The sequence below is a fragment of the Dipodomys spectabilis genome, unplaced genomic scaffold (genome assembly GCF_019054845.1).
Source record: "Dipodomys spectabilis isolate Male_0828 unplaced genomic scaffold, ASM1905484v1 ptg000015l, whole genome shotgun sequence".
Classification (NCBI taxonomy): domain Eukaryota; kingdom Metazoa; phylum Chordata; class Mammalia; order Rodentia; family Heteromyidae; genus Dipodomys; species Dipodomys spectabilis.
The window spans coordinates 11,062,901-11,087,072 of record NW_024870692.1 but is presented as its reverse complement, the minus strand read 5'-3'; the positions used below and the strand labels follow the sequence as shown (position 1 = coordinate 11,087,072).

At 40.7% G+C, this 24,172-nt stretch overlaps 1 protein-coding gene across 2 annotated transcripts in view; it reads right to left on the bottom strand.

The window, feature by feature from the left end:
- Sulf1 (sulfatase 1) overlaps nt 1-24,172 on the bottom strand; it is an 85,958-nt gene that overhangs the window by 37,063 nt on the left and 24,723 nt on the right. For both annotated transcript variants that reach the window (XM_042666969.1, XM_042666978.1), the window contains exons 4-10: nt 21,482-21,633; nt 18,771-18,940; nt 7,682-7,832; nt 6,304-6,479; nt 4,257-4,385; nt 3,930-3,986; nt 3,053-3,182 (exon numbers count right to left, since the gene is read on the bottom strand). In XM_042666969.1, the coding sequence (XP_042522903.1) occupies nt 3,053-3,182; nt 3,930-3,986; nt 4,257-4,385; nt 6,304-6,479; nt 7,682-7,832; nt 18,771-18,940; nt 21,482-21,633 (965 nt within the window). The remainder of the gene's footprint in view (nt 1-3,052; nt 3,183-3,929; nt 3,987-4,256; nt 4,386-6,303; nt 6,480-7,681; nt 7,833-18,770; nt 18,941-21,481; nt 21,634-24,172) is intronic.

Here is a 24,172-nt window from a genome sequence, read left to right as displayed (position 1 = left end):
CCTTCCTTCCTTCCTTCCTTCCTTCCTTTCCTTCCTTCCTTCCTTCCTTCCTTCCTTCCTTCCTTCCTTCCTTCCTTCCTTCCTTCCTTCCTTCCTTCCTTCCTTCCTTCCTTCTTTCCTTCCTTCCTTCCCTTTTCTTCTTTTTCTTCTTTTTGTTTTCAAGTAGACTTCTGCATTTTTTAAATTTAAAAAAAAAAAATTTTTTTCTCAGACTGTTCTCAGATTTCAATCCTCCTAATTATAACCTACTGAGAAACCAGGGCTGATAGGCCAGACAATGTTTGGCTTATTGGTTGAGATGGGGTCTCTTCACCTTTTTGCTAAGGCTGGCCTTAAACTTCTATCCTTCTGGTCTCTGCCTCCAAAATAGCTGGGGTTATAGATCTGAGTTGCCATACTCAGCAGGAAATTTACATTGCAGACAAGCGCCCAGTGGTGCTGACCTTGCTGGTATAGGCATGGATTCACTGAAGCCTGAGGTAACTGGACATATTTTCTAGGTCCTCACCTCTCCTATAAGCCACTTCTGCTCAATTTAAAGAAATCATATGGGAAAAATCATCATGGGCTAGAGGCATGGCTCAAGGGCAAGGCCCTGAATTCCAATCCCAGTACCACAAGAACAAATGAATCACCGTTGAGATATTACCTAATTCTTTGTGAATGAATTTAGGCACTTTTAAGATTGGTGCTGACATTCTCCATGTGATAGAGGCTAGACAGATTCACAGAGAAGTAAAACAATAGAGAAAAACTCCTGGGAGCCACATATAAAAAGACTGATTTCATGAAAGCAAAATAAGTTTGGAAAAGTATGAAAAAGCACAATTAAATTTTTAATACTGTTAGCATGTGGTACAAGTACAGCTTGTGCTAAATCTACTTATGCCACATTTGCCCTTTAGGACATAAAGGAAAATTTCAATGCAAGCCATATGGAGAGATTTGCAAATGTGAACACTTTGAAGTAAGTATGTGTGCAGTATATCTTATTCCAATATGGTTATCATATTTATCACTTAGAAGGCCCAACGCATACAAGATCACCAATTTACATGAGATACAGTTAACATTTCCAACTCCTGAATAAAAGTCAATTAGCCTATTGGGGTTGGCTCATAAAAATTATCTTAGAGCTAGAAAACAATTATAAAGTTGTATTCATAATGTTGCTTAGAGCTTCCCTGAGAAAGATCTGAAGACTTCATATTTAAATGTAATGAATAGGCCAAAGCTTCTCCATTAAGATATCGTTGAATGACCTGAAGCCTTTCCTTCTCTTTTTTCTCTTTCCTTCAACCACTCACCATCCCCACACTATTCTCTCTCAAAGGAATTCTGTGCACAAAACTAAAAAAAAATGAGGAAACAGCATCAAAGTTTTTATTATGATTGTGCATTCAACACATTGGAATCTTAAGAAAAACAAAAATCATAATAAAAAATCATAAGATAAAAATCATAGCTGAGCACCAGTGGCTCATACCTTTAATCTTAGTTACTCAGGAGGCTGAGATCTGAGGATCATGGTTTGAAGTCAGCCTGGGCAGAATAGTCCGTGAGACTATCTCCAATTCACCACCCCCAAACTGGAAGTGAGGCTGTGGCTCAAAGTGGTAGAGCACTAGTCTTGGGCACAAAAGCTCAGAGACAGTGCCCAAGCCCTGAGTTCAAGCCCCATGACTGACAACAACAACAAAAGAATCATAATAAAAATTATTATTGGTCTAGTGTGATAATAAACATGTGGCTCATATCTTGCCTAATACCTTGAGCTGGTATGGGCTATTATATGAATGTGTAGAAGTTAGAGAAGTTAAAAAGAAAACACAAAATTGAAACTCCTGCTTAGTTAATATAACTTACCTTAGAAGGCAACAAGTGGCTTATATTTGTATTTCATTTTTAATTAGACAACTCTCATTTGGGTCCTTGCTTTTCAACATACTAGATATTTATTTGTGAGGCAGAAGTGATAATGTCAATGAAGATGTACTAAATTGAGTAAGTGTATACTGTGACTATGGTAAGACAAATGATCAATGAAGTTTATTTTCTTCACTTTCCTCTGAATTTGTTCTTTCTTCTCCCATTATAACATGGCATTTTCTTTTAGAGGATATAGACTTCCTTTTGGTTAGCACAGATTTCATTCAAGAATGTTTAAAGTTGTTTTGTGCTGATATGGTCTCACTTTCCTCAAAAGCACTGTTAATCCATTGTGAAGTACTTCTTTCATTGTTATAATAAATGGTGCTCTGGGTAGGCTTATTTTTAATAATGAGGAAGATTCACTTACAATATTTTAGAGCCAGTTGCCAGTGGCTCATGCCTGTAATGCTAGCTACACAGAAGGCAGAGATCTGAGGAACATAATTCAAAGCCAGCCCAAGCAAGAAAGTCTGTGAGACTCTTTTCTCCAATAAAATATGAAAAACTTGAAAGAGGAGCTACAGCTCAAGTGGTAGAACACTAGAACACTAGCAACAAAACTCCAAGAAAGTGCCCAGGCTCTGAGGTCAAGCCCTAGGACCAGCACAAAAATAAATAAATAAATAAAATATTTTATAGTAGAAAGTTTATAAGCACAGACAGAAACAATAAATACCCAGAATATGGTTTTCCTTCCATTTTCCAGCCCAGGTTACTGATTCTGGCCTCTAGTCTGTTACCTGCGAACATTTCAGCCTAGAGAGGGAGTCTCCCTCCAGTCTTTTGAGGAGGTTCAGTGTTCAGAGGCTCAGCATTCACTATTGTCTTGATAGATGGCCTCATAATTACAGATTGATGACTAGTTAACAAGGACCCTAAGAATCTTCTCCAGCAATGGAGCCATTATCTTCTGGCACAGAACTCAATCTGAGCACCATCTTTGTACAAGTAGTAATGAGGAGACCCAGCTTGGACCTGTTAGAGGATTCTCTCGGTGAGGCAGTATCACAGTGAGTGACTCATGCTTACATAGAAAGCCGATGCCTACAGGTTGTACATTATTTTCTAGGAGATATTTTAAGTTAGAAATGGAGTAGTAGTAAAAAGCAGTGGCACTCACCTGTCCGGGCTGCTCGCAGGCTGTCTGGTACCTGGCCTGCTGGCACAGTTCCTTGACCCTCTCATATTTGGGCAAATGATTTGATTGTTGGATATTCTTGTTAGACTCTTCCTTCTTGCGTAGAAATTTGCTTTGACAAAAAAAAGAAAGAAAGAAAAGCTTTGTATGTGAGAACTGATTCGAATTACCTTCCCTGAGTTCTGCTTGTTCCCTTTTCCTTCCTTGTCACATGACTCCATGGCAAATAACAAGGTGTTGTTAAGGCTTTGTATAGAGGAGTCCTTCACGAAACCTCCAAGCTGGGTTCTTTGTAGATATGAAGTCAAGATAGGAAGAATCCCCCAAAGCATTAGTAAAACCTTGTGCAAGTTCTTTTTGTTAACAAACAACTATATAAATACCTTTCTCTCTCCTAATTTATGTAAAGAAAAAACATCATGGCAATGAATTGTCTAAGTCAAAAAGGGAAACCAGAAGTGACTATGGAACTAATTACAATGGCATGAATTTACATATTTAAAACAATGAAAGGAGCATAAGGAAAAGAGGTAGAAAGTCAAAAATTGAGCAAGCCTTGGAGGATGCATGGAGGAAGACAGGAAGGATGGTTGAGGAAGAAACGAGAAGGCCAGAGGGAAGCTTTACATAACATTGAGAGTTTCTGGTCCCATCTTAAGAGATTTATTCTTTAAGTTCTGATGCAGGATTAATTACTTCAGTATCTAATAGCAAACAAGTAACAAACCATTCAATTTCACTACTAAGCTGGAGAAATCTGCATGCTTAGTCAATCAAAATAAAGAGAAAAAAAAATACCCAATAAGAAAAGTGGCCCACTAGGATAGTTCCCAGAAATACCCCAGGAACCAATAATTACCCTCTTTCCACTAGGAATGTATCGCGCCAAATTTTGGCCTTCTTGTTTGTTCGAAACCTGAAAGCAAAATAATAATATTTACTGTTGGCATCTGGACGTTTTTTTCCAAATGGTTCTATGCTAACAAGTTTATTTAAAAGAAACACCTCTCACTTCCTGCAGCCCACGACTGCACCTCCGTCAATGTGGTATTCACCAACAGCTCAAGGTTATTTTCATGAGTAAAGCATACTTTGCCTCCACTTGTTGTAGCTACTGGCTGGCTCTGGCTCCAGTGAGGGAGTTCAATGTGCTTGGAGCTGGCTGAGAGAAAGTGTTTTAACGCACCTGTTACCTGGCTTTTCCAGGTCCAGAAGTTTGAGGACAGACTTGCCATCCACGTCGGGAGGTGTATCAAGCCCTGCAATATCCAGGATCGTAGGGGCCAGGTCGATGTTAAGAACAATCTGTGAGACGCTGAAAAATCAGAGACAACAGTTACAGCCTGAACACGGTAGAGGGTGGCATTTAGGGCTGCCCTTCCCACAGCAGTGATTCATTGACCTCTACCTCCTCACCTACTCGTCTAGTCTCCTAAGGAAGGGCAGTGGCATTTAGCCAAAATGAGTGAACAGCCATCAACAATGCTGCTTCTGAGCAAGATTAATTGACTCTCGTGGGGTTCAGGCTGGAGAGATGCCCTCAAAGCTCTGGCTGCATAGCTGGACAAGATAGGAACTGACTCATGGTTTCTGTGGGATACATGCTTTTTTGGAAAACCAGATGGTCCCTATCTCCTCTATTGAACTGGGCCTTTAGCATCAATATTCTTAATAAATGGTTTAAAGAAAAAGTGCACAGTTTTTAGTGTTGAATATAATTTTAAATATAAAGCTTTCTAACTAGATAGGATCGTTCCAAGGTGTTTTTGTCTGTTGTTTGTTTGTTTGTGTTTTAACTGATCCTGGGGCTTGAACTCAGGGCCTGGGTTCTGTCCCAAAGCTTTTATGCTCAAAGCCACAGTTCCATTTCTGGCTTTTTTAGTAGTTTATTGGAGATAAGAGCCTCACAGACTTCCCTGCCCGGACTGGCTTTGAATAGCAATACTTAGATCTCAGCCTTCTGAGTAGCTAGGATTACAGGCATGAGCCCCAGTGGCTGGCTTCCAAGAAGCTTTTTAATGATCACATAAAACATAACACTGTTGTTCAGAGAAACCTTACTTCCTCCCATCATCTTCTCCCAGGATACACCATGGCACATGGGACTTATGGGTAACATTTAGAATCCTGGGCTCTAGGCCCCCAGCTTCAGAAACAAAATCTCTGAAGCAGGTTTTACACCACCTGTCCAACTTCTCCAATGTTCTAGTAGGGCACGAGTTAGGTGCTGTTTTGAATATTCTTTTTTTTTCACTCTTTCCATAATTCTTTCAAAACACTTTATACAAAACATTCTGAAATGATTGGCAAGGCATGTGAAACCAATTTTGCAATGGTAAAACAAGGGTGGAAAGAGCTATAGTGGTCAACCTAAGGAGCAGAAACAACTCTAGTTCCCTTTTTTCTTGGAAGTATCTAAGGGGGAGAATGATAAAGGGGTCATACCCATCATGATGCATAGTACTTGTAAATTGGTGTGTTGAATGGTACTTACCATTTGTACACCTTCTTAAAGATATTACAAATTTAATTTAAAAAGAAAAGTATCTTTATTTTTTTGAGGAAAGTAAGGCAGTATAACATTTCATTTTCTTTAAAAAAATTATGGTAGTAATTTTTAAAAAGTAAAAAGTAAAGCCAGGTGCCAGTGGCTCACACCTGTAATCCTAGCTACTGAGGAGACTGAGATTTGAGGAGCAAGATCCAAAGCCAGCCCAGGCAGAAAAGTCCTCATGAGACTCTTATCTCCAATTAACCACTTGAAAACCAGAAGTGGGGCTGTGGCTCAAAGTGGTAGAGTACTAGCATTGAGCAAAAGAGCTCAGGGATAGCACCCAGGCCCTAAGTTCAAATCCTGCAACTACCACCAACAACAACAAAAAAGGAAGAGGGCAGCAATGACCTTTTCTACAAATAACAGTACAGCTCTGATTCTGAGAATGTAAAGATGATGATCTGAAGGATTACATTCTGACAATGGACACAGACAAAAAGACATAGATTCTGGTTAAGGAGAAAACTAGCCATTGATACTGTTATTTTGCCTTTCTCTTTATACAGTATGCTTATGTTACCTTAACACATGGCAGGGGGAAAGGTTTTCATCTTCTGAATTACCAACCCCGCAGACACTTTTTTAGTTTGGGTTGAAAGGAAACCAGACACTGGATTAGCAATGGCATGATGTCAGACACATGAGCTGCAACAGCTAAATCCTACAGAGAAATACGTACATGGCTCCTGGTTCTACACTTGGACCACGAATAAAGAAGGGCACACGGATGTCAAAGTCATATGGCATGGACTTCCCTTTGACCAGTCCAAACTGCCCAATATGGTAGCCATGGTCGGCGGTGTAGATGATATAAGTGTTGTCCAGCTCCCCAGTCTCCACCAGCATGTTATAGAGCTGAAACACAGTGCACAAGTCAGAGTCAACTGTCACATAGCATGGCACTCTGTAGTATGACTGTGGTTTCTACCCACTTCTTATTTTCCTTTTTTGGAGGGGGGGGAGAGATTGGTGCCAGTGCTGGGTCTTCAACTCAGCATGTAGGCACTGTCCTTTTTTGTTGCTCAAGGCTGGTGCTTTGACACTTGTGCCATAGCTCCTCTCCTGGATTTTTGGTGGCTAATTGCAGGTAAGAGTCTCACAGACTTTTCCTGCCCTGGCTGGCTTTGGACGATAATCCTCAGATCTCAGCCTCCTAAGTAACTAGGATTACACATGTCGAGTCATCAGTGCCTGGCTTCTTTAAGCCAAGAGTTGCTCTAGTAAGGTGAAAAAGTATATGAACATGCTCCACCTTTTCTCACTGCTTACAATTCTGGTGGGAAAAGATCCAGTGACATATTTGAAATGTAACTTTTTTGAATCTGGCACATGTCACTTGAGGCTTTGCTTGTTTGATAAAACAGCAAACAAAACAACATCAAACCACAGAACAACCTCTCTACCACCAAAACTTCATAGACTTTACTATGAAAATCCATTGTTAAGGCAAATTTTAATGTTAGTACTCTTTTATCTAATTATTATGGTTAAAAACAGGCAGCCTCTTAGCCTTACACATGTATTTCTTGCCTTATTCTAGATTTTAAAATTGAGGAAATTTCAAATTTTTTTTGTAGTTCTGATTTCTATTAAATAGGCAAAAAAACCTTCATGATACTCGATTCACATTTCCACATGGTTAAAATTAGCTACAGCTAAATAGTTGTTGTTTTAGACAAGGCACTTAATTTTAAGTTCAACAACATCATTACCAATCTTTATTGCCTTATACTCCACTTGTCTTAGTCATTTAAATCATTTGCTTAATTTCTGAAGATATTAGAGGACAGAACCTTTAATTTATGTTTGTCTTTTTCTCTCTTTTGTCACTGGTTCCTTAAGAACTAAACCTGGAGAAGAATGAGGGAATAATGAGTAAGTTGCTGATCTGGTATTTCTCTAAGCTCCCCCCACTCCATTTCTCCTCCCTTACTTCTCCTTCCCTTTCTGTCTCTGTCCCTACATGGATACTGGGATATGAAAGAAATAAGCAGGAACGGATCTATGCAAATGAAGCCCAACATGAACCTTTCCCTGGAGTGGATTCATATCCTCACCCGTTCCACAGAATCATCCACTGACATCAGAGTCTGGAGCCTTTTACGCTGTAGAACATTTGTAAATTCCATGTGGATGGGCAGCATTGGTCCTGTGTACTGCATAATCCAGTGTTTATCCATGTTGGGTGCATAGTTATAACTTGGAGTTCTGAAATTATCCAGAAAAGACTCTTACTATATACATACACATTAAAAAAATTTTTTTACTTATCCATTCAGAAACAAGTTGAAGATTGTTAAATAATCACTCAGAAAGGATAATTTAAACCCTATTAAAAAGATCTGAAACCCTCACCACTGGAGACAGCATCCATCCTGTGAAGGTACCAGAACTCATACTGAGAAAATCAGGACTGGCCGCTGACATATCATTAGTATAAGTTCACATGGGTTCAGTAACTGAAATGCGTAAGAAATACATCTACATGATTATGTTTATGTTACAAATCTACAGATACAACTCAGTAATACAGAAGGGAATGTTCTCAGGGCAATGTTAACTCGTAAAAATTTTATTGCTAGTTATTAAAAATAAAACCTATAGAATATGATGTCAACATATTTTTTTCTTCCCTCTTGAATCTCTTGAGTATCTTATTGGTTTCTCATAAATGTCCATGAGTTTTTTGCATTCCATTGTATATTTAAACCATTAATTTAATTATCTTTGCTGGAATTTCAACCAAGACCATTTCTGAAGTTTACACATTTACCAACTTACATATTTAGACAACAAGTTGATACGTGTTCTCAAGACACAAATTTTGTATACTACAGGGAAGCACATTTTATTGTGCCAGATTAAGTTAGTTTAAGTCTGTATCTAAGCCACCACAGAGATCTAAGAAACATGGCGTACTTTCCAGTGGAGACTCACAAAATATGTCATTTTCCCCTTAAAGGTTTATCCAACCCTCTGCCAGTGGATGTCACTACCTCATTTTCTTAACGTGCTAGAGGGGTTCTTACATTAAGAACAATTTGTTCTAGAACTTTCTACTAGACAAGTCTTTTCTTTAAATGTTGTTAAGCACATGGTGGTCATATTTACCACATGTGAAGTATTGTGTAGTCTTTGATATATGTTGTCTCATTTTATATCTTAGTTGTTCTGGGAATTGAGTTTACTGTCTCCATCTAAAGATGAAAATATTAAGGCCAAGCCATTAACAAAAGTGGTAGAATGAAAACAGGATTCCAAAGCTCACTTGCTGTAGCCAAATGAGCAAAATTGAAGTGAAAGTCCTTCCTACATCTGAGGATGTAGGAAGGAAGGAGGAAATAGACCACTTAAATAGTTCTACCATCAGTAAAATAGTTGATTCAGAAATTACTTTTTCCAGAAATTCTTCACCTGCTAGATGGAAGTGTGTACTTTTTTAATTTTTTTTTATTGTAAAAATAGTGTACAGACAGGTTACAGTTACATGAGTAAGGTAATTTCCTATCAAGCATTGTTACCTCCTCCTTTGTTTTTCCCCTACTATCCCTTCCCTTCCCACCTCCCCAACTCCCCTCTCCCCCCAAAGTTGTAAAGTTCGTTTTCTGCCTAGTGTCTTGTACATCTCATTGTTACAATGGGTCAATCTGTATCCTTGTTTCAGCATTTTGTTATTTCTCTTCCCCTTCCCAAATTAGAAAAATGTATATACAAGATGCAGGTCACTGACATCAAATACAGTGAATGAATATAATATTTTGAATGAAATAGCCAGTCTCCCAAAGTAAGCAACCGTCTATGTTCATTGAGAAATCTGGTTACTTCATCTCTATTTTGGGGAGAAACCCATCAGTGAATGACCGTGGATACAGTTAACTAAAAGGGACTACAGGATCCATCAATAGAAATGAAATCCAGTGCTTTCATGAGACCTAACTAACTGGTGGTGCTGTGGTGACTTTCCAATGAGGTGAATGAGTTTACACTAGAACATTTCTCATGTACACTGAGCCATAAAAATGTCAGCTGTCATCACTCATTTCCTTCTGCTAGGAGAATTTGACACTCTCCCTTCATACTATGGAGAATGCTAACAGCAGTGCCATTGGCCTTCTTGTTACAAGTTACTCTGAGATCAGTACAGATGCTTGTTAGTGAGCAGACATGCGACAGTACAAGTACCAAATGAGCTCAACAGACAAGTTATGCTCAGCAGGGCAGGCGAACGTCATCTAAAGGGACAGTTTCACGGAGTGGAAGAGAGGGTGCAACTCGATTTGCTCATCTATAAATGGGGCTCATGTAAGGAAATATTTCAAGTGAATATTTCAAGGGAGATAGTTCAAGTATCGGGAGTATGAATAAAGAAAAGGGCAGAGAGGGGAGCTCAAGAGGGAGAGAGAGAGAGAAAGAGTGAGAGAGAGAGAGAGAGAGAGGCGGGCCAACGGGTTGATTGTAATGAACAAGCTGAGAAGGGCAATCAAGTCTTCTTCAGCCTGGCCAGAGAAACAATCTGAACGTTTTCTTACAACTAAGGTCTCTTATTAAGGCAGACAAGTGAAGTACAATAGGTCAGAGGCCAGGGGGAGGATGGGAACAGGGGAAGGGGCTCTGGAATCTCTCAGGAAAGGTTTGTTTTTGGTTTTTGTTGTTTTTTCCCCCAGCATCTTGTAGCCAAATGGTACAAACCTTGGTTCACAGGTTATCCTTTCACAGCCACAGGGTGTTTTGGGGGAGGGAAAGGTGAGGGAGAAGATTCAGCATGGTTGGCAGCAAGGAAAGCTCTGGTGTTTTCAGGATGTGGCTGTCAAGAGGGGAGATGAGTATTTCCAGTTTAAGTCATTTTTCCATCAGCTCATAGATCTATTTTGGTTTGAGGAATGACTATATATACATATTTAAAATGTCTTGAGCAGAGGCCCTTGATTTTCCTCCATAAGCCAGTAAACAAATATAACCATCTGGGTGTCTGGGATCAAAATAAATCCTTTATAATATTAACATGCAAACTCTTCAGGTGTTACTTGCCATTTTTTCAAAAAGAAAATCTCTGTCTGTCTGTCTGTCTGTCTGTCTGTCTGTCTCTCTCTCTCTCTCCCTCTCCCTCCCTCCTTTTCTCTTTTTCTCTCTCTGGGTTTGTATAGACTTTTCTCCCAGGGCTGGCCTTAAACTGTGATTCTCTGGATCCCAGCCTCCTGAGTAGGATTATAGGCATGAGCCACCAGCTCTAGACTTCAGAGAAAACCTTTAATTCACAAACCCTTTTCTACCTCCTAAATACATAGTTCATGGGCCACACAGGCCTATTATTTGGCCTGAGAGGATCCTGCTATGTAGAACCGACCACAGTGGGAAGGAAATGGGTGAGGGAATGAAGTCTCTGTTTCTCATTCTTATGCAGCATGTCAAGTTACAAACAGGATTAGATTAAAAGGTTGAGGAGAAGGAGAGGGGAGGCTTCTAAATCCCCTTACAAAGAGGTTTTCACTCATGGGGGGGTAGTTTGAGGTCAAAGAAATAGAGCGAGTTGTTCTTGAAAGGTCTCCTAACCATTTGCTGATAGGTGCCCTGTAAGAGAATATGGCTATAAAAGATTACACAGGGGTTCTTTCTAATAAACAGCCTCCTCTCACTGCCTTTGATGTTGGGTCAGCTTAATTTTAAAATAAATCTAGTTGACTTTTTTTAAACCACAAAACCTCAGCACAAATAAAAAAAATTATAATAGAGAGCCGACATGCAGGCTCACAGAGGGCAAATTACATCTTCTCCCCGGTACCTTGACGCTCTCAGGCCAGCCCACCTTGCCCTGTCGAGCTGGGAAGCTTGCAGCAAATTACAAGCCTCAAATTGGACTCCTGGATTTACCGAATGACATATGTTCAATCTGGTTTACATTAAAAGGGAGAGTTCAGGGCCTGTTGTCAAAGCTGTCCATCCCTCCTCCCCTTGGCTTTCTTGGATTTCTGGATGGGGGTGGGGGAAGACCTCCAACTCCAGGAATGGAATCTCAGGTGGGGTCCCAGCGGGTGGCAAGGAGGGGGGACAGTTTGCTTTTTAAAGGAAGACAGACAGCCACAGCATCCTCCAGAGCAGCTGCTGTTCTGGGACCTGCAGGTGGAAGGTCCAGGGTTAGTGGAACTGACAAGGTTGTTGAAAAGTGCTGTGGTTTGCCTCCTGCTGAGCTCTGCTAACTTCCTGGAAGATGCAGCCTACTGTTCCTCTAGTGAAAATCAAGGCTTCCTTCCCTAACCAGGGATTGACTTCAGATTATTTAAACAGGGCTTGGAGCTGTCTGTCAGCTGGAACCCAAGCCACTGAACAACGCAGTGGGAACTGTTTTAGGTTAAAGTGAAACAAAACAAAACAAAATACAGATGCTACCAGGTTTTGAATCACATCTGAAGTTACTTTCTAGAACTCGACTAGGGACAGGTTTTTCTTTGTTATTCAAGCCTCGGTTTCTCCATCTGTAGAGTGGAAACAACAACTTCAAAGGAGCAAGTTCAGGACTAACTATCTTATCCTTATAGGGACTTAGGAGAGAGCTTATTATTCAGTTATTCATCAGGGCATCTTGTCTCCATTGTACCAATGAGAAGGCAAGATGCTCAAGATTGGCACCTCTCACAATGACATCACACAATGATCTGCATCCTGAGCCACAGCACTGCAGAGGGACTCGATGTCCTAGCCATTAAAAGGAGAAGGGATGAACACATTGTTTTTTTGTGTGTTGTGTGTGTGTGTTTTTGTTTTTGTTTTTCTGTCCAGAGCAATTCCTTCAATCCTCTCAACCTTCATCTTGACACAGACTATTCTGCTTCCCATCTGGGTGCCTCGAAGTTTCAATTTGGGGGTGCAAATACAAAATCTCACTCTCTAAGACACATTGGATATATCAGAGAGAAGGCAGGGTAACACTGGCTGTTGCTTTAAAGTAGGATAAGGCAAAAGGACATACTGTTATGGTGGTCTATGGCTCATATCTATAATCCTAGCTAATCAGGAGACCAAAATCTCAGAATTGAAGTTAGGAGCCAGCCTGGCCAGACAAATCTGAGAGACTATTATTCTTAATTAAATAGCCAAAAAAAAAAAAGCAGAAGTGGAAGCATGGCCCAAATGGTACAACACCAGCAGTGAACAAAAAAGCTGAGAGACAGCATGAGGTCCTGAGTTTAAGCCCTAGTATGACACACACACACACACACACACACACACACAAACTGGTTTGGGGGTGTGGCTCAAGTGGCAGAGTGCCAATCCAGAAAGTAAGCTTAGAAAGTGTGAGACCCCAAATTCAAATCCCATACTGGCAAAATAATAATAATAATAATAATAATAGTAAACTGTATCAGTGGCAAACTATAGGTGCTCAGCCTGCTAATACTTTCTGTTGTCTGTAGGATTAGGGGTTTACTCAGACTTTTGTGTCCTAGAAAACATACTCCGTAGAAAAATATATTCCCAAGAAAACATTTCTGCTTCCACAAAGTTTAATTCTCCTGTATTTAAAACTTGTAAGTTTTCCCCATCAAGGCAATCATGTACTCTGCTATTGCTTGTTCGGATTTACTACTCAGCACCTAGATCACAAGTTTTTGAGTTCCACCTCATTATCACACTGATTCTTCTTGGGATTTGATTCTCTCTTCAGTGTTACTTATTGGCAAAGTAGGGACAAGAATTTTGCAAGCCAATAAGCTCCCCTTTCTCTGTGATCAGTGGGTATTTTAGGAGAGTAACTCTTCTTACTAGCAAAGAAATAGTTTGAAGAAATGCATGTGTTGTGAGATTATTTCTAGGTTTACTCTGGATTCATAAAACATTATTTAAGTATGTTCATACTATCTTTAAAATATTTTAATGTCAGCTAGCTAGAACAGGTTAACATACTTTATTTGGTAAACAAAAAAGAATTTGCAATTACTATATGAGTAATTGGCAGGCCAGGCCCCTGGGTAAAGACAGGATATTTTCTACAGCTTTTAGGACTCAGCTGCCTTGCTTTACTCTATGATACCAGTTAGAAAGTTGTGACCTTGAACTTTAGGGTCTGAGTGAGCAGTGTTATATAAAGAACAAAGGAGGGATATACAAAAGAGAGCTTTAGTGCTGTATGCTCAATTATTATCCTCAAAAGCATTACCTTTCATAAATTTGTGCAAGAAATGCAGTAAGAATGTGCAAATTCATTTTAAGGCAAGCTATTACTTTCTAGCTTTAGATAACACATTGGAAAATCTTTATCCTGTAGCATGTACAGAGGTGTATAGTATACTCTCCTCTCCTCTCACAACAATTCTTGCCAATTGGCAGACATGGCTTGGTCCACCAAGATTTTAGGGGTCATTTGAATGAACCTCTGTGTGTGTGTGTGTGTGTGTGTGTGAGAGAGAGAGAGAGAGAGAGAGAGAGCGAGAGAGAGAGAGAGAGAGAGAGAGAGAGTGCACATGCCAGTGTGCAAGCAAATATAGGCATATGTGCCTGTGTGTATGTGTTGTAAGTATGGAAACAAACAACTGGAACAGCAAAGAATAAAACAACAAAAAGGCTTTTCTGAAGGGGACTTAGGCAATAATGCAATCCTAGCTTCCTTGATGCCATGACAGCTCAGTGGGACATGAGGGAGAGGATTCATTGCAAAGTATGATAGGATCTTAGCCAGAATGAAGGGCTTCATGACCAGGCTTATGATGTAAGTTTTTCCACTGGAGATCTTCCCAGATTTCTAAGAGGCTTAGTGTCTGATTGAGTAGTACTGCCACATGGCTAAAGGGGGCGCTAGCCTGCTCTCATTCCCCTCAGTGTGTGAAGCCAGTAAGTAGGCTGACATTGATGGCTTTCTCTGTTGCACAGGGGCGAACACCGTGGCAACGCCATACATTGGCCTCAGTCTGAGAGAGTCACATAGCTGTAAGCCAAGGCTGGCTGACTGGGATGGGTGATGCTCGACCACCTAGGAAGACCTAAAGCAAAATGTTCACGTGACTACCTTGCACACAACAGGGGACAGGCTACAGCTCTGGTCTGTTTTCACAGAGCCTGCTAAATATTCCGCAAAGCACTTAACTTCTTGCATCCTCATTGCTTGAATGCCTTGCTAATGTTTTTGCTAAGGAAACTGGCAATTCAGTAGCTCCATGCACCACAATGGACAACTTGTCTTCAATTTGTCTCACTTCCTTTGTCTGAACTCTGAACTCTGAACTTGGGCACTCACTGCCTTCCACATGGGCACACACTCCCTCCCTCCAGTCCCTTCCTCCAGCAACAGCCAGGGAGACCTTCCCAACAGAGATGCCTGGAGTTCAAAGCCTGCTGGAAACAGCACTTCACACAAACAAGGTGCAGGAAGCCCAAGGCTTAAAGAGAAATTCCCCACCAACCACATGAATTTTCATTTTCCATGGCTCATAATGTTATTTAAACTGACAATTGTGCCATGTGGTGGAGGTTCAGGCCTGTAAGCCTAGCTATTTAGGAGGCTGAGATCTGAAGATCATGATTCAAAGCCAGCCAGGACAAGAAAATCTGTGAGGATCTTATCTCCAATTAACCACCAAAAAGCCAGAAACGGAGCTGTGGCTCAAATGGTAAAGTGACAACCTTGAGGAAAAAGGTCAGGAACAGTGCCCAGGCCCTGAGTTCAAACGCCAGTACCAACACAAAAACAAAGCAAAACAGAACAAACAAAAATCTTGGCTTTTGCCATAGCTCATTATGTCTACTTAGAGGTCAACACAGCCTAGATAGGGGCTAGTCTTGTCTGGCCTTTTATAAGCCATCTTGAGAGGTTCACCGCAATTCAATCTTAGCTTGTCAAGAGATGTGTTGTGTCAACCATGGACAGGCTTGGAACTGTCTCTTCCCCACCTGTTTCTTCTAAACCTTTAAGTTGAACAGTACAATACTGTACTTGTTGTGAGGCAAGAGGGATCATAGATTGGCAGTTGTATAGGGTTCTTCATAGTAGAAAGGATTAGTAAGAATTAGCACGGATGGGATGGAGTGGCTTCTGCATCCCCGACTTGGGGGATGGGGGTGGAATGGGGGGGTAGATCCATGCTGCCTCTCTGAACTCTTGCTCACCGCATCACATCATGGTGCAGCTACTACCCATTTTAAAGATGAGACCCTCAAGATTCTGAGAGGTGAAAGAAACTACTCAGGGGTTTAGTGAAGGCCACTGAGGCAGGAAAGCAGGAAAGCAGGCTTGTTTCCTGCCCAGGCCTGAATATTTTTATTCTGCCGCCTCTAGAATCAATGGTAAGGGCATAGATGGTTCAGTTGGAAGAAAAAGAGATGACCCTATTTGCATGTGGGAATGACAAAGTGGACTGATACTTTGTTACTGTTCTGGTGAATGTGCAAACTTGCTTAAGTTCCCATTGTTTTGTGAGCCTTTTCTTTTTGAGCTTTACTGCTTTATTTGTATTCCATTCCATTCTGCAGGTCTCAGTCACATCTTAGATTGACCTACTTATACAGTGACCCTTGCCTAGGCAATAGTCTTTCCCTGAAACCATCTACTCAGTATCTGGAGCATCATCTACAAACACCTCTCCACCCCTTTTAAGTCTTGTTGATTGAATCTAGGCCCATGCACATGGTGGGCAAGCACTTTAGCACATTAGTTATGTCCTTTTTACTTTAGTTTTGCTATGTTGGCCTGGCTGGACTTCAACTAGAGATTCTCCTCTCTCTGCCTCATGCCTGTAGCTAGGATTACAGGCATGCACTACTATACTCAGTTTTTCCTCATCTTTTGAACCCCCTTTTGAATCCCCTTTGGTCCAAGTAATTTCACTACAAAGTTACATAACCCCATGAGGGACCTGTTCTGTACTGGCCTTGGATACTTGCCTGTCTCCTTCCTAAACAGAGTTGAACAAACTTACTCGTCAAAAGAATCAAATAATAAATATTTTAGCCTTCAAGGTCTCAGCATTAATAGATGATACATAAACAAATGAGTATGGCAATGTTTCAATAAATCTTTATTAATACAAACTAGTAGCAAGCTAGACTTGGATAGTAGACTCTACTGTGTTGACCCCTGTCCTCACTTTCTGATTTCTGAATATCAGCCATAATGTCTTCCTCAGCCTGTCTGTGGGCTGTGCTGTCCTGTAACATGAGCAGCTCTGCAACATAGGCAGTACTCATACACACTTGAGGAAGGAAATGGAATGCTGCACTGTAGGAATCAGAGATTCTTTTTTTTTCAAAGCTACTGTTGAGGTACTGAGATCGCTATAGATTCCCTTGTGCAATTATTGTCATGCAGCCGTGCTGTCAGAACCTCTTGACCTATGGCTGATTTTCCCACAGGCTTAGGTCCTTGACTTGAAGCTTCAAAGGCAGGCTCACTTCTAAGGAACCATAAAATGCTGTATTTTATCAATCCTTTCTCTACAAACTCAAGGAAACACCTGTAAAGTTATGGTTGTAGGAAGTCATCTTAGGCTGGGATTTTGAAAATGCAACCAAGGAGGCTCCACATGCGATTTCTGATTCACAAGAAAAGGAAGAAGGGTGAGTGAGTTTCTGGGTTATCCAGGAAAATCTCTGAGACCTTTTTCTTCCACCAAGTCAGCTAGTTACTAAATTTTAACTGAGACCCTCTTGCCAAGTGCTTCCTTCATGAATTTTGATGCAGATTATATGCAGGGAAGATTTTCAAAAAAAAAAAAAAATTTTCGGAGCTTTTGCTTAGTAAGCCCAAGTTCATGAATTCAAACTTCAGTACCATAAAAACAAACAACAACAATAACAAAAACCAGGCTTGGGTCTTCCAACTTGCAATAAGTGATTGTCTGCCTTCATATTCAATCCTGCTCCGAATCAGCTCTGAACTTCTTTCTAGTATACAGATGATCTGCATTCATCACTTAGTTACTAGAAGACATACAATAAGAATTGGCCAAGTGCCAGTGACTCACACCTGTAATCCTAGCAACTCAGATCCAAGCCTTAAGGTTCAAAGCTCATCTGGGCAGGAAAATCCTTAACACTCTTGTGTCCAGTTAATTAGTAAAAAACCAGAATTGGAGATATAGCTCAAGTGGTAGAGCACCAGTGTTGAGTGAAAAAGTTAACAAGACCCAGACTTGAGTTCAGGCCCCAGTACCAACCAACCCCCCCACCCCCGCCCCCACACACACAAAATAAAGGATAGAAAGAAATTCTTCTGGCATATATAACAAGCAACTAGAGTGCCTTCAGCAGTGGTCTATCTCCAAAAGTTCTTTCCATTTGATACCTTGTCTCTAAAGTTTGTGTGGATGGAAAGGCAGTGTGCTCTTTATGCACACTATTTATCAGTTTTGGAGGCCTGTGATAAAGGAAGTAGTTATCCATTTCTTCTCCCTGCCTTTCTAACTGATGAGTTTTTGGCAGATCCCGTGCTAGCTGCTCTGAATGGAAGACTACGTATTGATTGCAGTGGCTGGGAGAAACAGCGTTGACAGAGTCAACAAGGAAACCATGTTCTTTGCTGCCAAGGTGCCCAGACTTCCCACCCAGGTCTAGTGAGGATCATCTGCTTTCCCTGTCTTCCCTCTCAGCCATTAGGCCCTCCCCTGCACCCCCCCCCCCCTTGCATGACTACCTTGCATGACTTCTGCCTCTCAAAAGGAAATAGGTTATTTGAGAGTCATGACCTGAGAAGGGCTCCGGAGCAAAACACTCAAACTGTCTTCTGCACAACAAGGCAGCTGGAATATTCACCCAGAAAATAAACCCACATTTCTATAGACAGACAGCCCTGCATGGCCACTCTGCTTCTATGGAAAGCATACCACCCTATCAGCATCATCATTATAAGACGACACAATGAACATTCCTTAACACATGGAAAGAGAGCTCTCTAAAAAATGCCCCCATTTATTCCATGTGTGTCACTTCATAAAAGTTACTGTAGATGTGGGCTACATGATTCTTAACCAAATCGCCTAGACAGGGCTTTTTATCAGGTCTGTGGCTGCGGTAAGCATGTAAACTATCATCCTGTCCTGGTGAACGCTGGCATCTTTGCCTTGCTGGTAGAATAGGTGGATTAAAAGGAAATGGGTTAAGGGGCAGAGAGGGTGGGGAGAAAGGCTGTGACTGGCAGGGTGGAGGGTTGATGTGGGTACTCACATGTGTTGGGAAGCATTGGGGTACAGTTTTGAAAACTGTGGAGCTGAGTCCTCGGGGCCATGGGGCGCAGCGTGGCTGATCACCATCATTACGGGCCTATGGGGATACATTCTCTTAGACATTTTGAAGTAATTAATGCTCTCGTTAGTGATTAAGTCAGTGAAGTAGTCCTGAAACATACATTTGACACAAAACAAAAATTACAAAAAGTGACAGTCATCAGATCACATTTGAGCACTGCTTTCTTCAGAGCAACTCACTGAACGCTGAGGGAAGGTCTGAGGCAGGAAAGAAAATGGTACCTCCCAAGGCAGCACCAACATCTTCAAGAAAAGAGAAAATCAGTTGCCATTAAGTTCTAGGGTTGCTGGCTGAGGAACATGCAAACAAAAAAGGTATTTTAAGTAATGCACAATTTAGCAATTAGGGAAGGAGAAAAAAAAGGTAAGTCGTGTTTGCCCAAGATAATGATCAGAACTGGCAATACAAGCGCAAGAACACATGAAATACCGGATACATATTTCATTCTCAGGTTTCCTTGATGTAATTCGTTGGCAATGAATTTAATTACTTCAAGGGCAGGAAACACCCACACCCACATCAAATTCATAGTTGTGGAACACACACACACACACACAAAGAAATTTACACACTAATGCATATAGAAGTGCACAAAAAAAAATGAGAACAGATCTTTCCTTTCAATTAAAACTTCACCTGTGGGGATAACACAATAATCTCTAATCAAAGCCATAGCCCCCAGTCCAGGCTCCTGGGAAAAGCTGCAACATTTTATCAATTAATTTAAACTTGAAACATTTAAATATAGGGAGCAGTTGATTTCCTGCCGATTATACTGTGTTAATTGCACAACTAAAGGAATACAGCTGCTGGGATTAGTGCCTGACTTGCTAATAAAATGACTTAACCCACAGTCAGGGGAGGGTTCATGCAAGTCAGTAAGGGGGAGGGAGGAAGTGAAATAAAAAAAAAAGAAAAGAAAAGATGAAAACTTAAATTGAACCACCTGCTGCCTTTACGTGTGTATTCCTGGCCTGGAGCTCAGTATAAAGTTGACTCAGAAAGTCCTAGGCAATGTTCACAATGTCAAAAACTTCCAGGCATAGCTAAATCACATGTTGTAGATTTAAGGACCAGAACAGCTGCGAAAGCAGTACAAGAGGGGCAAAAATCTATGTCACATGTCACTATTAGGACACGCTCACAGGCTGGCCCCTTCTTTCTATGGGGTGTCTGTTTCGTTTCTTCCCTCACTTATTTAAAAAAAAAGATACATGTTCTTTTTGGACACAGTTGTCTTTGATGCTTAATCGGCTGTGATAATGAGCAAGTTACGCTGATTTAGTATTTGGAGAGAATCTTGATTACTTTGCTCTCCTTAGTACAACAGGGAATGGAAGGTTAATAGCTTGAATAAGAAGCATGGAAAGCATCCCCACACACAGAAAAGGATAGCACTGACGATTAGGGCTTGTGGCACACGTTGTCCACATGCAAAGATGATATCCACACCCAGGGAAGGGACCAGGGGTCTGTGAGGGGTTGAACTACTCCAGCCTGATTTTCTTCATCTTTTAAAATGAGGACATGACTCCAATTTTGCCTCCAAGGTCCCTGTCAGCTCTCCGCTTTGATGAGTCTCAAAGTCTATTAGAAGTGTTTGTGAATTCATTTGCATTCATTGCTTTCTGAAGGGTCTGAAAGATCCCAATTTGTACCTTATCGCCCTCCAAGTCCCTTGCACTTCAACTGAGCCAAGAATAAAGACCCAGCAACCTGCCAAAAACATTAAATCAAGTTCCCCTTTCCATTTCTGCCAACAACATTTAATCAAATTCCCTCTTGCTGTTTCTACCAAGTGTTCTAGCCTTTGGGAGGGGTTGCTAGATACAGCAGATTCTTGGCTTCTCTTAGGTAAATGAGGAAGAGATGGATAGAAGCAGAAAGGGAGTATCTAAAGCAAAGTAACAGCTACACGGAAAGATATCTTCCCCTTACTTTTACAAAAAAAAAAGTTATATTTAAGTTAGCAATCACAACACCGGTATGAATTTTTAAGTCAATGTAGGATCGATCTACTTGGTAGAGACACAAGGGACATGTTAATTTCAGTTTCCATGAATGGATTTTGGAAACCCCATGGCTGAGAGACTGAGGCACTTCTGCTGGCTCTTCCTGCCTGCTGTGGGACAGGTGCCCTTGTCACATGTCTGCTAAGATTGGTCAGAAGGAAGTAAAAGCAGGTAATGTGGGTTCTCACCCTTTAATCATTGCACTGCCCTTACTTTTACATCTAAATCTGAAGCCAAAATATACTTTCAACCCACTGAAACGCAAAAGAAAGAGTCCAAGATGAACATTTGATTATGGGGACAAGCCATCCAGAAAGAAGGAAAACAGAAATTATTACAAGACAGAGCAGATGATGTATGATTGTCTTGATGATACTGTCATCAAAGCTGACTGCCTTTCATCCTAATGAGGGGGGTAAAAAAAAACCACTCTACAAAGGCAGTGCTATTTGAACAGAGTCTTTCTTGCTTGGAGTTGAAAATTACCTTGAAATTTCTCATTCTAACATTGTGAGAACATAGAAAGCCAATCTTGTGGATAGTTTAACTCACTGAAAATGGCTTTTCCCCATTATGCACAAAGCAAATTGATGCAGTGTAAAAGTGCTTGAAAATTACCTTTGCATAATCAAATCCATGCTTTTCTTTGATACCATTGCGACAAACAGTGTAATTATAGAAACGAGAATTCTTGATTAATCCAAGCCATTCTCGCCACCCAGGAGGGATGTAGCTGCCATTATATTCATTGAGGTATTTTCCAAAAAAGGCTGCAATGGGGAGGAAGAAGGAAAAAAAAAGGATCATCTCAAGATGCATAAATATGTAATGATGACTTGAAAAAGAAATGGCAAGATGAAAATTAATCTAGGTAGCAGCAATGCCAAAATAATGCTGGTATAATACAGCTCTCTGATCCTTTGGCACAGTAACACACACACACACACACACACACACACACACACATTTTCCTTTTGACTCAATGTAAGTAGCACTGAGTAATATGGATTATGGTTCAATAAAATAGCCATAATCATTATAGCACCTTAGGGAATCTATTTCTTCTGGTACTTCTGGAAGAAAACCAGAATATAGTCTTTTGTTAAGTTGATGTAACAATCAGGGAAAGAGCTAGGGTGAGTTACCATTGGCCAATTCCTGGAGAACTGAAGGTTCAGTCTTTGTGACAAAATTAAGTTCTCTGACAAGTTGAGTGTTGGGAATTACAGAGATATTACTGTAACATCCATCATGGTTCTCAGATACAGAGAGAACAAAGTTTTCAAAGTATAGAACCATGATAAAATCTGTTTATGCCCATGCAAATTGTGGTAAGATAAAGTGACTCAAAATTGTTAATTGCTCATAGAATGGTGATGCAGTAGTGGCCTCTGGGCCATGAAAGCACCGATGGTCACTGAAAGGGGCCCTGGAAAGACCTCACCTGGGTAGATTTGGCCTATCATACCCAAGAAGGGCATATGTAACACGTCTGGTTAAGCTTTTCTGAGAGGGATAATGGTGCCTTTGTTCTGGTGTAAGATGACCATAAGAAAGAGGGAAAAGAAAAAAAAAGTGAGATTAAAATGTTAGGAACAGATTGAGATACTACAGAAGCCAAACCCTTAAAAATACCAGAAGGGTGGCAGCAAATGTGTAGTGTTAATCCTAACAATTTGAGAGAAGAAGAGGGTGCTACTTATAATTCTTACAATGACACTAGGAAAAAGGCATCAAGAAACACCATTCTGGGTAAACACAAATACTGGATCAACCAATTTAGCAAGAAAACTTTAGCTTACAGATATATATATAGAGAGAGACATGGGTATACATACATATACACCTATATATACAGCTACACATACACACATCCTAGTTTTTATAAAGCATGGGAGAGGCCATGTTCTTTAGTGAGTCAGATGTTTTCTCTGTTGAAGCCATTTCTCAGGTTCATAAAGCAGGTGTTATTTATTATGATTAATTTATTATTGGTGTTGATATTATTGCTTTAAGTTTGGCAATACTGAGAATTGAACTCATGGCCACACACTTGCTAGGCAGGAGCTCTATTAGCCGAGCCACACCCAGATCCTTAATGCTTTGGTTGTTTTGAGACCCTGCCAGGTCTGAGCTTGGATCTTCTTACTTATGCTACCTCCTGTTATGGAGGATGACAGTCATATGCCACTGCACCCAGACACTGTCTTTCCCCTGTACATATGATAACAGGTGTGAATCACTGTGCCCAGCCATTAGTTGAGATGGAGTCTTTCCAACTTTTATGCATGGGCTGGCCTAGAACTATGATCCCAGATCTCTGCCTAATAGAATTAGAGACTTTAGCCACCACCTCCAGTTTCCAGTTTTGAAACAAAGTCTTTCTATATAGTCCAAGCTGGCCTCAAAATCACTTTTTGTTGCCAGCTTCCTCAGTGCTGAGATTATAAGTATGACTTTTCACACTTAGCTGTAAGTAGGCAAGTTTCATAGGTGATACCATTTAGACACCTGGCAAAAAGGTAGTTCAAAGAAGACTGGCTTGAGATGAAAATAAATACATAAATGAATAAAGAAATAAGGAAAACTAGATCTAGAATCAGGTCACTTTATTGGTATGGGTATGTTTCTGAATCTTAAAATCACTCAATGAACATCTTATCTGTATCCCTCCTACATAGCTTTTAGCTTGTTTTCATCTTTGATATACAACTACCTGTAGAACATCTCCATTTGAATATTCCATCATTATAGCTGTCATCCATAATGGACTTAACCATTTTCCCTTCACTCATCAGATGTTCTTTAATTCCCTGAGTGACAGTAGCCACCCCCTCCAATTTCTTCAGCCCATGACTTCCTCTGCTTCACCCACTCCCATGTTCCTCTGGCTGAGTAGTTGATACCTCCTGTAGGCTCCACCTCTTTCCATCTTCTTCTGATGACTTGAATACCACCAGCTCAGAAGCTTCTAATGCAGAAGCAGACTAATGCAGACTGCAAAGTCAAACAAGCTACAGGCATGTTCATCATAATCTAAGGTGCCCCTTCTTTCCTGAAAAATCAAGATTGATTCTATTGCTCACCCAAGGATTTGAGAAACTCCTTTTTCTAGTCCACCTCCTATGTCTCTTCTCGTCCTCCTGCTCTTCAGCTGGTGGGTTCCTGGTCTCTACCTCTCCTTCCTTGCTGCTACTGCTCTCCCCATTTGCCCTGGATGCTAGCACAGAGGTCATGCCTCTCATAACTGAAGGAGTTTGCCTTGCTTCCTCAGCCCTGGGTCTTGTATCTCTAATGCCATTTTCCTAT